At 40.2% G+C, this 14,804-nt stretch overlaps 1 protein-coding gene across 5 annotated transcripts in view; it reads left to right on the forward strand.

The window, feature by feature from the left end:
* The first annotated feature begins 2,672 nt into the window (after positions 1-2,672).
* The window catches only part of agrn (agrin), a 526,155-nt gene continuing 514,023 nt past the window's right edge, over positions 2,673-14,804 (forward strand). For 3 of the 5 annotated variants that reach the window (XM_057830467.1, XM_057830469.1, XM_057830470.1), the window contains exons 1-2: positions 2,674-3,224; positions 8,986-9,247. In XM_057830467.1, the coding sequence (XP_057686450.1) occupies positions 3,003-3,224; positions 8,986-9,247 (484 nt within the window). In that variant the 5' untranslated portion in view covers positions 2,674-3,002. Of the gene's footprint in view, positions 3,225-8,985; positions 9,248-14,804 lie in introns of all 5 variants that reach the window. The other 2 variants (XM_057830472.1, XM_057830473.1) reach the window with 2 other exon arrangements.

Raw genomic sequence — 14,804 nt, forward strand, 5'->3', positions numbered from 1 at the left:
TCCAGTGAGTTTACGGCATCCGAAAGCACCGGGTCTTCCATGAAATGCATTTTAAATTCCTCGATCAATTGAAACCAATGCTAATACAGAGACAAAATGACGGACAAGGGGGCGGAACCATACAGCGAGCACGTGGTTTTGTGACGTCGGTGGGTAGGGTCTATAGGAATGTCAATTTCATGCAATGTCACTTTTAGCCCCCACCCCTAAAATCCGTTTATGGGTATAGACCCTACCCACCGACGTCACAAAATCACGTGCTCGCTGTATGGTTCCGCCCCCTTGTCCGTCATTTTGTGTCTGTATTATCAATGGTCTCAATTGATCGAGCAATTTATAATGCATTTCATGGACGACCCGGTGCTTTCGGATGCCGTAAACTCACTTGATGCGTTGCATAAAAGGCGTTATGTGGAAAAGCTTCAGTTTATCCATTCGCCAGATCCATATTTGATGCCTAAATCGATGTTTTTCGACCCGCTGTCTCCGCCATATTTGCCTGACATCTGCTAGCTACCCTGATATGTACAACTATCTTGTCCACACAAAATCAGCCTATTCTCACGAAAGTTTGAAAAACTTTAAGAGCTTGGAGGCTTATAAATACTTCGTTGCAGGTTGGGTGAAACAGGTCCTCGTCCACGAAAATTTGGCAGGAATCTATCTTGTGCTTGGAAAGGTGAGTTACGAAATTTTCAATTCAAAATCTTTTGTTATTGCTAACATCCACTGTCAAGTCTAATGTATTTCATGTCGTTTGTCAATGGAGTTAGGGCTTTTAATGTTTATATGGTTTAGCGATAGCACTCTCACTACATACATACGTGTATGTTGTCGGCGATTAGCCTAGCAATGATCTTAATTGTGGTTGTCAGCCCAAAACCCTCTAAATATATATTAAATGCATCTTACCAGATATAAAATGACTACTACATAATCTGTGGTAATCGTTTGGAGCCCAGTTTTCTTGTCGAATTGCAGCAGCCCATCTCGCTCTCTTCTCTCCGGGTCTCTCGGAATACGGTAGAACTTCAAGTCTCTCCGTCTTCTCCGTCTATCTTCTCTGTTATTGCAACCGACCGCCACACACGCCTTCACCATTTTGATTATTAATGTTAACGAGCAGAAAAACACGTCGTAAATAGGAGGAATGTACATAGCCGTAACAGGTAAACATGATGTGTTGACGGACAATTGGGCGGCACCAGTCAGGAGGAAGGAGTTGTGACGTCACGTGGGTAGGGTCTATAGTCTGCCTTTCGCCCAAGTCAACTGGGCTAGGCTCCAGCACCCAAATACCCTGACAAGAATAACCGAGGTTGAAAATGATGTTTTGCTGTTATGGAAATGTAAATTATTTCATTTTAGTGATCAACTGATCAGCGAATGAGCGAGTTTAAAAAAAAAAAAAAAAATTCTCCGTCGCGGGTCGCTGGCTGGGCGCCGGTGTATCAGCGGGGTGTCGCCTGCACCGGCGGGGGACCCTGCCTTGCCTGGGGCTTGGTGGGCCGCTGGGGGTCCCGTGGCGTGCCGTGCCGGTTGGGGGGCTGTGGCTGTGGCTCGTGGCCCGGGTGGGCAGGCGGGGGTGGGTGTAGGCGTGGGGTTGGTGATGCGTCCCCTCCTGCCATCCCTGAAGGCCGGTTGATGGGCGCGCGGGTGGCCCGGGGGACCACCCTGGGTCCCGGGGGGGGGGACGGTGGCTCCTTTGCTGGGCGGCGGGAGGAGGGATGGGCTGCGCATGGCCCCCCACCCCCCCGCCTGCCCTCCCTCCCCGGGCTGGCTGGGTGGGGGCCGTGGCCCTGGGTTGGCGCCCGCGCGGTCTCTCCGCCCGTCTGCGTGGCTGTCGCGCGCCCGGTGGGGCTTGCGTGCTGCTGGATGTGGTAGGTCATGCTCGGGTTGGGGGTTCCGGTGCCGGGATTGGCGATGCGGCGGCGTAGGATTGGTCGCCAACGGGCTTACACTCATAAGAGATTCACACGATTACTGGGTTCTAGATCACAGAACTGATTTGTGTACACTCTACCCCTTTCAATCACTTAGCTTATAGTCTTATAGACACCCCCACCCCCATTCTCCTCTTTCACTGGCCAATTGGCCCCCACATGGTGTAAACCGGAAATACATCTCGCTGACGATAGCACCAGCATATTAGTAACTAGTTTAGATGTTCAATGTATTTCTTGTTGTTGTTTGTGTATGTGTTTCTTTTCTTTCTTCTCTTGTATTTCTTTTCTTCTGTCCCCCCATAATCCCTTCCTGTTCGCTGCTTTGTCATAATAAAAAGGTATTTTGAATGATCACAATGGGAGTATGTCAGACTCTCCATGTGAAACATTAAAACTGTTCAGAATCCGGGCACTTAGACTTCCATTCTCTGTGTCAAACAGCTGAACAGGACAGGTTTTAAAAAAAAAAATAAAAAAATAAAAAAAAATAAAAATAAAAAATTATATTAATTGCATTTCATTCTTGTTGTGATTTACTGTTTTGCAATGAAGTGGTTACTGACGCAGCACAGTAGCAGACTTGAAGGTTTTTCATGTCTCGTTCTTCTTAAAAATGGTGAGGGAGTCGTCTGTGCGACTGGGGGCGCCCTTGATCAGCCATTAAATGAGAGGCCATCACTGCAACCCCCCACAGAAACACACGGACACACTTGTGGGATCAACTATTCAGATTGCATGCAAATCCGTGTGTGTGAGAGGGGGGAGAGAAAACTGCTGTTGCATTCCTGCACAGCGAGAGCGCGCGAGAGACCCCCTTCCTCTTCCTTCCCTCTCGCTTCCATCCAGCTCTTCCAACCGGCGGCGGCGAAAAGAAGGTTTTCAATCCCGGCTGCAGCTGCGCGAAGCTGGGCTTCGGAGTGGGATAGACACCGGTAGCCAGTCGAGAAGTTGCGGAGAAACTCGTTCCGAAATTTTAAACCATTTGGAGTTGTCGCGCACTCGGGTGGGAAACGTTTGAAATCAGACTAATAATATTTTTAAAAGTAAAATAAACCTATGCAAATTCGCGTGGCGGTCATGAGTTCCCAGCGGAGACTCAGAAGTGGTCAGGCAGCACTGCTCCTTGCTGGGCTGCTGGCGGCTCTGTTGCGGTTCTGTGGGGCCACTTGCCCGGAGAAAAACCTGGAGGACCGTGAAGAAGAGGCCAACGTAGTTCTGACGGGAACCGTGGACGAAATCATAAATATGGACCCGGTACATAACACTTATTCTTGCAAGGTGAGTGTGTCTCCCTCCACGCGGTTTGTGATTTTTAAACTAACTCTTCAAATACACCTGCTGCATGCACGAAAACTTCCCTAAATGGAGCGCATGAAACTCTCCGCCTGCACTATAATTGCCCGGAAAGAACCTTACGGACCAAGTCTTGGAAGTGTATAGATAAGTGGATATGAAACCGGGTCCTTTCCCTGCGCAGCAAATGATTTAGGGAGACCAGTGCAGTGAGACCTGCAGTTCACCAGGCCAGTTGAGTGAAGATTTGATATCAAAGTACATTGCTGGATGACTGACACATGACATGTCGTGCTCTATGCGGTCTCCATCAAGAATATGCAGCAGAGAGTAAAATACATTTTCTTGAGGTATTTAAATAAGTGCAACAAACAATAAATATTTTTGTCTTTGATTTGGCTCATTGAAATCCCAGACCTTTTTGATGACCAAGATTAAATAGCAAAACAACTTTCTCAGTCTGTTTTATTTGGTTGCCAGTCATGTAAACGGCTACAGACATTTTCACATAACTGACAAATTGTTGTTTTTCACATTTACCACTCTATGTTATTGAAATAAAGGTTTGGGTTCGAGAAAGAAACCTACTTGAACAACCAGGGTGAAAAACCTTGAGATAAATTACAATAAAATTGCATGAACCTTCGGAAATGAACAAAAAACTCAAGGGCGAAGGTTTGGGCTTAACATATAGGGACGATATAACGGCATAACCTGTATGTACACTTTTTTCAGTGGTGTTACCAGGATGCCGGGTGTGGGTGGGCATTAGTCTTACCTGGGGGGGAAAAAAAAAAAAAGCTACAATGCTCAAGTAGGTCGAAATCCAGCGTAGGGCTACTGCACCTGAAAACATGTATTGTTTTCTCCTTGAGATAACTGCTGTGATTTGGTCTAAACAAATAAAAGTTATTTGATTTTATTTGACTTAGAACACATCCATAACTGAACAGTATGGACATACAGGGGTTTTTATGAGGTAACCTATTATGGTTCCTCGGTTTTAGTATTATTATTATTATTATTATAGTTATTCTTTGTTCCGCAGCCCCTTTGAGCTCAATTTGAACCCCTTAGAATGCTTCAAAATGCACCAAAATCGGTAGGCAGGTAAAGACAGGTGTAATCTTTGATACCGTGTAAAGACAAATTCCAAATACACTATGTAGCGCCCCCTAGCAGTCATTCGTTTTTCCCGCTGATGCTTTGACCCCTACTTTGACCCCTCAGAAGGCTTCAAAACTCACCAAACTCAACAGCCAGGTGAACACAGGTGAAAACGTTGATAAAATGTAATAAATCAATCAATCAATCAATCAAAATATGCGTAATTGTGTGTAGCTCCCCCTAGGAACAAAACCAACATTTCATTTCATTTTTTTTTAAAGGTGAAAGAGGAGGTAACAACGCAAAAGTTAAAACTTAGAACACATTAGCACTAATAGGATACCATACGTGGTGCCCAGACTGCTGTTAGTACTTCATCCAATTTTCTTTGGGTGGGCAGAGCGTGTCCGTGGGTGGGCACTGTTAACGCCCCTGGACGGAACATTTATAATACCAAACAGATTGGGTGAAAGCGGCTCAGGGCTACATTTCTCACGAACCTAATTAATTGATAGGCTAAATGATCAATGCAAAATAAATCCGTATTGACTTATACAAACTTCCATGTGTATTGGCTCAGGTGATACACCGTTCGATTTAAACCTTAATTTCATAAACTGCTAAATAAACATTTTTGAAAACTTCCAGAATAAATGTCTGGATTTTATTACCAAATTTAAATTGCAATATTTGAACATAAATTATATGAACATCCACAATAAATGCAAACTTGTTAATAATCTCTTAATTATCCAGGAATGCAAAAAACAAAAAAAAAACAAACAAAAAAAAAACATTCTAGAGACCTCAACATTGTCTAAATAAAGGAATAGAATACAACCAAAAAAACTTCTTAGTCAGGGAATAACAAACATAAATAAAAATGGAGCCTTCTTTCGGGTAAAACACTATTGCTGTTGCTCATAAGCACAGCCAAATTCAACAAAAAAATGAAAGCTCGTTTGGGCTGCTTTCAGACCACATAAATAAAATAAAAATGAAAATTGGGGAGAAGAAGGTTAACCTTGGTTCACTGCATTTTTCACAGTTTAATTAATGTTAACAGTAGAAAATGTATAAAGGAGGACATTTTCTAAGCAGCATCTTACTGGAGTTTGGCACATGATCAAGTTTACACAGTTTAATGTTATGCTAACTCTGATGAAGGTTGGACTTTCAGTAGCAAAATTGGTGGTGTGTTCCCCACATCCACAACATTGACATGTCAGTACAATTATAAAGTCTATGTGTTATGCTAACTCTGATTCAGGTCGGACTTTCAGTAGCTAAATTAGTGGTCTGCTCCACACCTCCACAACATTGACGTCTTTTTACATTACTTACAGAGGTTGCTGCTGGCCGAATAAAACCTGTAATTTCCCTCCTCTTCGAAGGGAGTGGAGGAGGTGGCATGTTGTCGACATGTTGTCTGTGTCAGGGCTGTGTGCGTGTGTGTGTCAAGTCTTGAGCCAATCGAAAGTGCATTTAAAGGGGAAAAAAATGGACGGGCACATTCAGCAAGTGAAAAGGGGTAAATGTACTGGAAGTCTGAACAAAATGAAAAAAACTTAGTAATGGTAGGGTCAATTCCATTCCTACACCATATGGCAAGACAATCTAAATTACCTGTATAACTGAATTAATTATATAATGCAAATAAGGTTGCTTAAAAGTCGTTGCGGACAGTTTGAGTATCCTGAAAAGTTGGTAGAGTTATGTTCCTACCGTATCTATGTAAACCTACGCCCTTGACAAAAACCGTGATTCAGTGTGTCACTGGTTAGACTGTGATAATTCGCAAAGGCGATTTTATTTGCAAGAGTAAACGTGGATTGTTTATTTGGAAAATGATATTAAGCATGGTAAGCAGACCTTATACTTTAGTCAGCATGGTGGCCTCACAATCCTGAAGTTTGAGAGTCGAAACTCCTGGACCTTCTTGTTAAGAGTTTGAATCTAATGCTTATGCTTGCATAAGTTTTCTCTGGGTGCTTCACCCATGTCTTACATTAATTACTGAATAGTTCATTCACTCTAAATGACTGACTAATGCAGGGGTCTCTAAACTATTCCACATAGGGCAGCAGTGGGTGCGGGATTTTATTCCAACGAAACAAGACAACACCTTTTCACCAATCTAGTGTTTGCAATGAGTTGATTGTAGTCAGGTGCTGCTTGTTTTAGCAAAAACCTAATTGAATAAACTGTGCTGTTTGGAACATAAACTAGGACCCACAATGGCCCTTGAGGAGCAGTTTGGAGACCCCTGCGCTAATGGGTGTGAATATACCGTTAGTTTTGAATGCTTGTTTGTTTGCTCTGCGATTGCCTTGTGAGTGGTGACCAGTTCAGCATATCTTTCATCTCTTGCCCAAAATCAGCTGGGAAGGCTCCAACTCACCTGTACCCGAATAAGAACAAGTGCTATGGTAAATTCATGGGTGTATGCTAAAACGAGATCTTTATGATTTTTGGCCTGCAAATTATGAGTTTTGTCCTTAAAATAGCATTGGGTAAAAAAAAAAAAAAAAAAAAAAAAAAAAAACATCCACTGTTCCTGGTCCTTCGCTCTGTAGGAAGTAATTTTCTCTCCCCATTTCATGGGCATTCATTGTGAAACTTTTGCACCGCAGTAGACTTGTGGTAGACCACTCTATAATCTGTCAAAATAAACAACCGTGTTTGGTCATCTTTCTTTCCGCCTCTGACTGAATAAGTTAAGTAGAGTCACACAGTTCTTCCACTGGAGACAAAAATGACTACCTTTTGCTGAACTGAGACTTTTCCACCAAAATGAAAAAGCCAACCATGTTATAATGCATACATCAGCCATTGAGCCGCTTCTTGTAGTGTCAAGCAATGTTTGACTGCCAGGTTTGGGTAGCTATAGCATTAGCTGATAATGATTCATCTCATGGCATCGAAATAAATCTTGTGTTTTGGCAAAGAAAAGCCTGATGATCTTTACATTGAGGCCTCGTAACTGGATTGTGATGCAGCGCATGGAATTTGGCAGACTTTTCTGAAGAGAGGGTGTATTCTTGATGATTCGCCCTGCGCAAGTCACAATTTGGTAAAAAAAACTTTTTTCCTTATGCACTGTAGAGGTGGTATAAGTTCCAGTACAAAGCACGGCTTGTCTGACACTATTTGGGAGAGCATGCAATGACATTTCATGCAGAGCGATATACACCACCTCTGTCAATTTAATAAATATGTGACCGTTGAACCAGAAATCAATTCCTTGAACATGTTATTGTTATACAGTGGTACCTTGACATGACGAGAAGGTTAGTGCAGGTGGTGAAAAAAGGAAAAAGGTGACACTTACCATTTAAATTAAGTGGGTAATGATCAAAAAATGAGAGAGTGGTGTGCGCGTCAGTGAAATGGGTCGACTATGTGGATGGAATATGTCTATGATCTCGAGGACGACTGTCATTATTATTATTAATGATTATAGTTATTATTGTAACATAAGCAAGGAAGTCGCCAGCTTCATCAAGTTTTTAATCATTTATTTCAGAACTGGTGCAATACAACACGGCTAATATCCACCGTAGCCGACGCCAATAACAACAGAACATGAAAAAAGAAAGTAAAACCTTCCCACTCTAACTCACCTCTCTCACTCTCGTGTCAGTGGACAGCATGCAAAACATAACCAACCCGAATTAGAACCCGATTCGTTACATTATTATTATTTTATTATTATTCCGATTTGTATTTATAATGTATTTGTTTTGTTATTTGTTATTACCTGCAGTATTTTTTTTTAAAAGATTTAACATAGGTTTTTGGGCTGTGGAACGAATTAATCGAAGTATAATGTAGTTGTATGGGAAAATCCTGCTCAACATACAACACAACATCCATATAAGCGCGGTACAGACTTGCGGGCTTGCAGGGGCACATTGAACAGCTTGACAATGGGTAGCAGCAACAGGTGGAGGTAACATGGAGGTAGTAATTCATTGAATTATAGTGTATTGTTATGGGGAAATCCCGCTCGACATACGACCATTTCGACTTACAAACCAGGTCCTGGAATGAATTAAATACGTATTTAGAGTTACCACTGTGTCTTTCTTATATATTTTTTTCAATCATATAAATAGCACAGCTAGCGGTCACAGGGGTCAAAGCGCATGGTCTCACAAAAGGCCATGAGCTATTCGGGTTGAAAGTTGTTTTCCAATTCTAGTGCCATTCAGGCTTTACAGATACAATAGTAGGCGGTGCTACTGCCTTGCAAGGAGCTGCTTTAACCATTGGGAGCAATTAAGTGTTCACTTTTTAGCCCAAAGCCAATTGTAAGTAGTAGGCAGAATTGTATAATGGTTGGGGACTCAGAAATGTAAAATTATTGACAGTAATATAATTTTTCAATGATGTGTTATGATACACCCAATACATACGTATGGAACATTTGAGATACATATGTATCAACAGGGCAAATAAAATGTCACTAAGTTGGCAACGTGCACAACAAAATAAAAGCACCACATATTTTCATATTCTTCATAATGTAACGGTCTATAGCATTCTCTTCATAGGCCCATGTCCTATTTTTTTGGAATTGTTTATTAGTAATGTAATTTAGTTATGTTGTGGTTTTCTGTCATCCTTTGATTAATAGGTCAGGGTGTGGCGGTACTTGAAAGGAAAGAGCAGCATAAACCGTGAAATTCTCTTGGATGGTGGCAACAAGGTGATGATCGGCGGCTTTGGCAACACAGGAATCTGCGATAATCAGGTTGCCACGGGTGATACTCGCATATTCTTTCTTAACCCTGCCCCGGAGTCCATGGGTCCTGAACACAAGAACGAACTGATGCTCAACTCAAGCCTGATGAGGATTACACTGCGGAACTTGGAGGATGTGGAGCACTGTGTGGAAGGTAAGAATACTGTTTTTTTCCAAGCAATTTTTTAATACCTATAGCTTCGAAGATTTCAGACACTGGGCACTGCTTAAGTTATACAGCCTAAGGCTTCGAGACTATCCCAGATAAAGGACACCTGAGTCACGTTAAGAGCTTTGTTGCTATGGTGAAGCTGTAGACTTGTTTTGCCTGGAGGTGGGTGTGCCTGAAGAACACCTGAAGGATCACACTGTGGTGGTCAAAGAGTGATTCCTAACCTTTGCACTCAATTACTAGACTATTTTTAGTTTGGGGTTAAACAGTTAGCCATTTATAGCTTTTAATCTGCATGTTCCCACTTGCAGTTAATTGAAACTTTACAAGATGAATAGTGTAGCCATGAATGACATCAGGGAAAATTTTTGCTTTAATTTCCAACTAGTCTTTTTGAGTGCGAAATCCTAAACTGATCTCAACTTTTCACAATCACTTCAGGTTTGTGAACGATATTCTTAAAACTGAAGAATAAAATAAGCTGTACTTAATATACTGTATGTATGTAACAGTGTTCAAATACTGATGTACAACGAAGCATGAAAGACACAATCATGAATGCAGTGTTTATTTTCCACTATTATTATTATTATTATTATTATTATTGTTTTTTGCAAAGGATATGGCTAGTTCTGTGCTTTTTTAACATAGAAAAAAAGGCTTTTAACAACAAACTTGATATGATAAAGTAAAACGGAGACTAGTTTTGAATTCTGCACCCAAAACTTAGTCCAAAAGAGCTGTCAGACCAAACACATCAGATTTTTCTTCCCAAACTGTTGCCCACTATAATAAATGTCTTTGAAACTCCTGCCACTTGTGCCCCCATGCCAATGGGAAGTGAGCTTGACACTGTTAAAGTATTATTATTTTCCAGCTGTTGAAAGTTTTGCTCAAACTGTGATCAATCATAATAGGTGTGGATAGGGATGGTTAGTGAATAAAGGTCCATTTGTCATTTCAGACGTCTGACTTTTCATCCAATAAATTGACTTTTGTGTAATGTATACTAGGGATGCCCTGATCGCATATTTTTTTTATTTTTTATTTTTGGAAAAAATGTTCCAAACATGTTACCGTACTGTACTTTTTACAGTAATTCCTCTCCCCCTTTTTCTGGGAGTAAAAAAAGTATATATTTTTGTTTCTCTTGGCAATTCATTTTATTTATTTTTATTTTATTAATCATTTTATTCCTGGATTTTTTTGTTACTTTATATCCCTTAAAAAATAACAAAAAAAAAATTTTTTTGTTTTGCAAATGAAAAACCCAATCCATAGACTTCATAATTATATTGACGGGACACATTCCACAGACACTGCGCCACGCCTTCAAGTAGGGGCCCGTCGCACACGTCGCTTCAGTTTTTCGCAGTCGGTCGCAGTTATTCAACACATGCAGCGATCCAACACTGGATTTAGGGTGAAAAAGTACGAAAGCTGTACCGCATACAAACAGTCATTTGAGGAGTCAAGGTAATTATTATATTTTTCGTACCATGCATGCATTTTGAAACGTGAAAAAAATAAATGGGAGAAATTAACCGCTACGGCATTGGCGTCATAATTCGCAATGTTTACGTAAAATAAATGCTAACTGCCCGGTACTTTGCTTTTAACCAAGAATCTAGACTGTTTTACGTTCATATCTATATAGAATTCAGGGATTTAAGCATTTATTCACAAGAATTGTCAACGTAAAAAGCTCTTTGTGATCATAAGGCGGCGCCACAGTGGCTTAAAAACTAGCAGCACATTCGACATATTTACGTAAAATAAATGCTAACTGCCCATTTTTTTTTGCTTTTAACCAAGAATCGAGACTGTTTTACGTCCATATCTGTAAAGAATTCAGGGATTTAAGCATTTATTCACAAGGATTTTCAGCATAAAAAGCTCTTTCTTTGTGTTTCCACTCAGTCATCTTTGACGGAGATAGGCCCCGTTAATCGGTCCCGCGCCCCGTGTTCCGTCAATATATTATGAAGTCTATGCCTAATCCTATTCACCCGATTCCGATCCTCTGATAAATGGTGTGACTGGCCCGATTTCCGATCACGTGATCGGATCGGGGACATCCCTAACGTGTACTATTGCAGAGTAGTTCACTTAAACATACAATAATGAAGTTTTACATGTATTCATCGTAAAAGAACTATTTACCCACTGTAAATCTATTCTTCTTTTCAATTGCACTTTGATAGGGCTTTTCTTTGGAGTCAATAGTATTGGTGCTGCCATGCTGGAGCCATGACTTTCAGTCAAAGTCCGCTTGTCCTTGCATAGAAAATCTCCAACTTTAGTGAAGCTACCATTTGGTCAAGCAAGTGGACAAGTCTTCTTGCAAAATTTTTGTCCTTTTTTTCTTAAATATACAGTGGTATGTCTTCACATGTTCTGGTTTAATGAATTTAGGATGTCCTTTAAGCATCAAGTGGCCTATCCTCTCATTAATCTGTCCTTATTACTCCAACTTTTCTTCTCATTGCTGTTTTGGAGTGTACTTTTTTTGCTCTGAGTGATCTTCCTGGTAATTTTGGCCCTTGTCTTTGAAGGCAGTTGACTTCACAATTGGCCTGCACAATATATTGTTTGAATATCGCCATCGCGATTATTATTATTATTATTATTTTTTTCAACACGTAAACTTTTGGTTTGCTTCATAAAAACACTAAGTGTGCAGAGACATGGCTTCATGTATCCCTTTATATACAGCAGTCTTCATTATTATTCACAGATAACCCCCCTCAGCCTGGACTAACTGGTATTGTATGAATACAATCATATATTGCAGTTTTGCTTTTGTTATTTTTTTTTACCTTTTCAGTTGTTATATAAATAAATATTCAATAAATAATTACAATTAAGATAAATTGAAGCACCTTAAATCTATAATGCAACAATAAAAAAATACAGAAACTAAGATAACATTTTTATAATGAAGAATATGATAGATTGCCTTAAAGAATATAAAATAAAGAAAAAGTTAAGAATACAAGGATATGTGAGGAAAAACAAGGGGAAACTCATAAAAAAACAATCTAATAAAATACTGAATGCAATACACTAATACAAATACATGATGAGTCAACCAAAGTCTTCCCAAACCGAGCTATTCAAGTCATCTGGTGAAAAATCTTCTAGTGTTAATATTGCAATATAGCGCAAACCCCTAAAAAGTTGCAATGTAAGTTTTTTCTGGTATCGTTTAGCCCTACTTCACAACCACTTTTTGTCATGCCAGTGTTCAACTGGTTAATGAAAAAGAATACTCCAAGAAGGCATTAGTTAACATTAAGGGTGTTTTTACCCCTAAAATTCTTCTTAAAAAGAAAAAAATCTCTCCTCATAATGGGGTGATGGGTTGTTGCAGTGTTACATTTTAATTAAAAGAGTCAAGACAGATCAGATTGTGTGAAACATCTCTTCCAGAGATTTGGATGTTAGCAATGGGACAAGACTCTACCTGCCACGGAACTCATTGTGCACTCCCATGCTTTCTTCTCATTCTTGACAAGTTGGATAGACACCGGAATGCCTTGCAGGGAGCTAGATTGGGAGACATACTCTCAAGAAAAGGGCTTTGTGTGGGCTACTTGACACTGGGAATTTGAGAATTCATGAGAACTAAGAGGAAAAGCACATCCAGTACTCCAACAACCAGTATCTCAAACAAAAGAGTACTGTAAAGGAGTATAGTACCTGAGGTTTATCTCTGGATATGTTCCAATAGAAACGTTGATAATTCTAAACTGAATCATTATCTTGATAAATCACTATGTGGTGATTACACAATGTGTTTAATTTTTCATAATTTCAACATTGTCCTAGTTAATCAAATAAAACGTTACTGCTGGGCAGAAAAGTGTATCATGTGTAGAACTTCTTGTTGACTGGCATTTATTTAGCTCTCTCCTAAAGAGTGTTTATAATATCCCAGTTAACACTTGCAGGACCTGCCCATCTTGGTGATGATGTCCTCATGTTAACCAAAGTATATGTAGACCCGTACAGAAGTAAAGTATGGGAAAGGACGAAGCCCATTGTCCCTTATGTGCCTTAACTTTCATTCTGTCATTCAACCGTGAAACAAAATGTTGTCTCCTCCTTCTGTTGTGATCCTCTGTTTCATTCTTGATAAAGAAGGTAGTAGATAAGAAACAGTATTTGTGTCACCCATGCTTCATAGACTCAGTGCACTGTATGTTTAAGGGGCATTTTTCTGCTCAGCCAGTCGATCTTCATGATCGGGCTACGTAGCGATCGGGTTAGCAAGGCTTGCTGAGATCATGACGGGGGTCCTGATTTACCAGCAGGTGGTCCTGCTTAATGATGTGCAAGCAGACAGGTCTGTGGAATTCTTCTCGGGGTGGGTGGGATGGAGAGCTGTGTGAGTCAACCCCCCTTGTGTGCAGTCTTTCTCCCGTTCCCTCTACTGCTCCTTTTGTGAATGAGTCTAGGCTTTTTCCTACTGTTTGTGCAAGGTGGAGGCACAGAATTGTCTGGAATGCCTAACCAGCTCAAGGCACACCTGTCTGTATTTCGCATTATGAGAGGGATAATAGCAAGTGGTCTTTTTTAGGTATGATATCCAATACACTTTTTACTTATCTGAGGTACCTTGATTCCCACAAAGGAAGGCGGGGGAGGGGGCTACAGTTTTAGAAGTATACAATGGTATGAAAAAATATCTGAACTTTTTGGAATTTTTCACATTTCTGCATAAAATCACCATCAAATGTGATCTGATCTTTGTCAAAATCAAACAGATGTCAAAACAGTGTCAGCTTGAACTATAACCACCCAAACATTTTTAGGTTGTCATATTTTAATATGATTTATTTTAAAGAAAAACTCTACCGATGTATAAACTTGTTTCGGTGTGCACTGATCGCGCTCCGTCGTGGTTTTGGAAAAACAGGTTTCGTGGCGGTTCTTCGTGAACATGAAAAGAGACGAAAAGTTTCTCAACGCCTGCATGAAGCTTAACCCTACCACGTATCAACCAGACTACAAAGCCATCAGCAAAACAATGCAGCGCCAGAAGTCGCATTAATGGTCCCAGATTGCAGACCGACATTGAAAAGATGTTGGATCAACATTACGCTGTCTATGTTTTATCGTTGAATCAACGTCACTTTTGCACCCTCAATTAATGTTGTTTCAACGTTGAAATCCTTACAAAACCTAAACACCATTTCGATTATAATTAATATTGGAACAACACTGAATCAATGTTATGTTTTCTACCAAAACACCCGCTCATCCATAATTCAATTACTTTCCAATCATATTTCCTGGTCAATCATAAATCAACTATTTGTCAACATTAGTTCAGCAACTATAAAACAATGTTAACCCAACCATCACCTGATATATTACCCTATATACCCTATATTTGATGTCTAATAGCTCATAGGAGAAATAAAAAAGCACAGACTTGGTTGGAACAAGGCGTCTCAAACAGTTCAGTGACTTTTTTTAAGCCTACCAAAGTGTAAGGTGCTAAGTTAGTTGATATCAATGTACTTTTTAAATC

Source organism: Corythoichthys intestinalis, chromosome 2, assembly GCF_030265065.1.
Source record: "Corythoichthys intestinalis isolate RoL2023-P3 chromosome 2, ASM3026506v1, whole genome shotgun sequence".
Classification (NCBI taxonomy): domain Eukaryota; kingdom Metazoa; phylum Chordata; class Actinopteri; order Syngnathiformes; family Syngnathidae; genus Corythoichthys; species Corythoichthys intestinalis.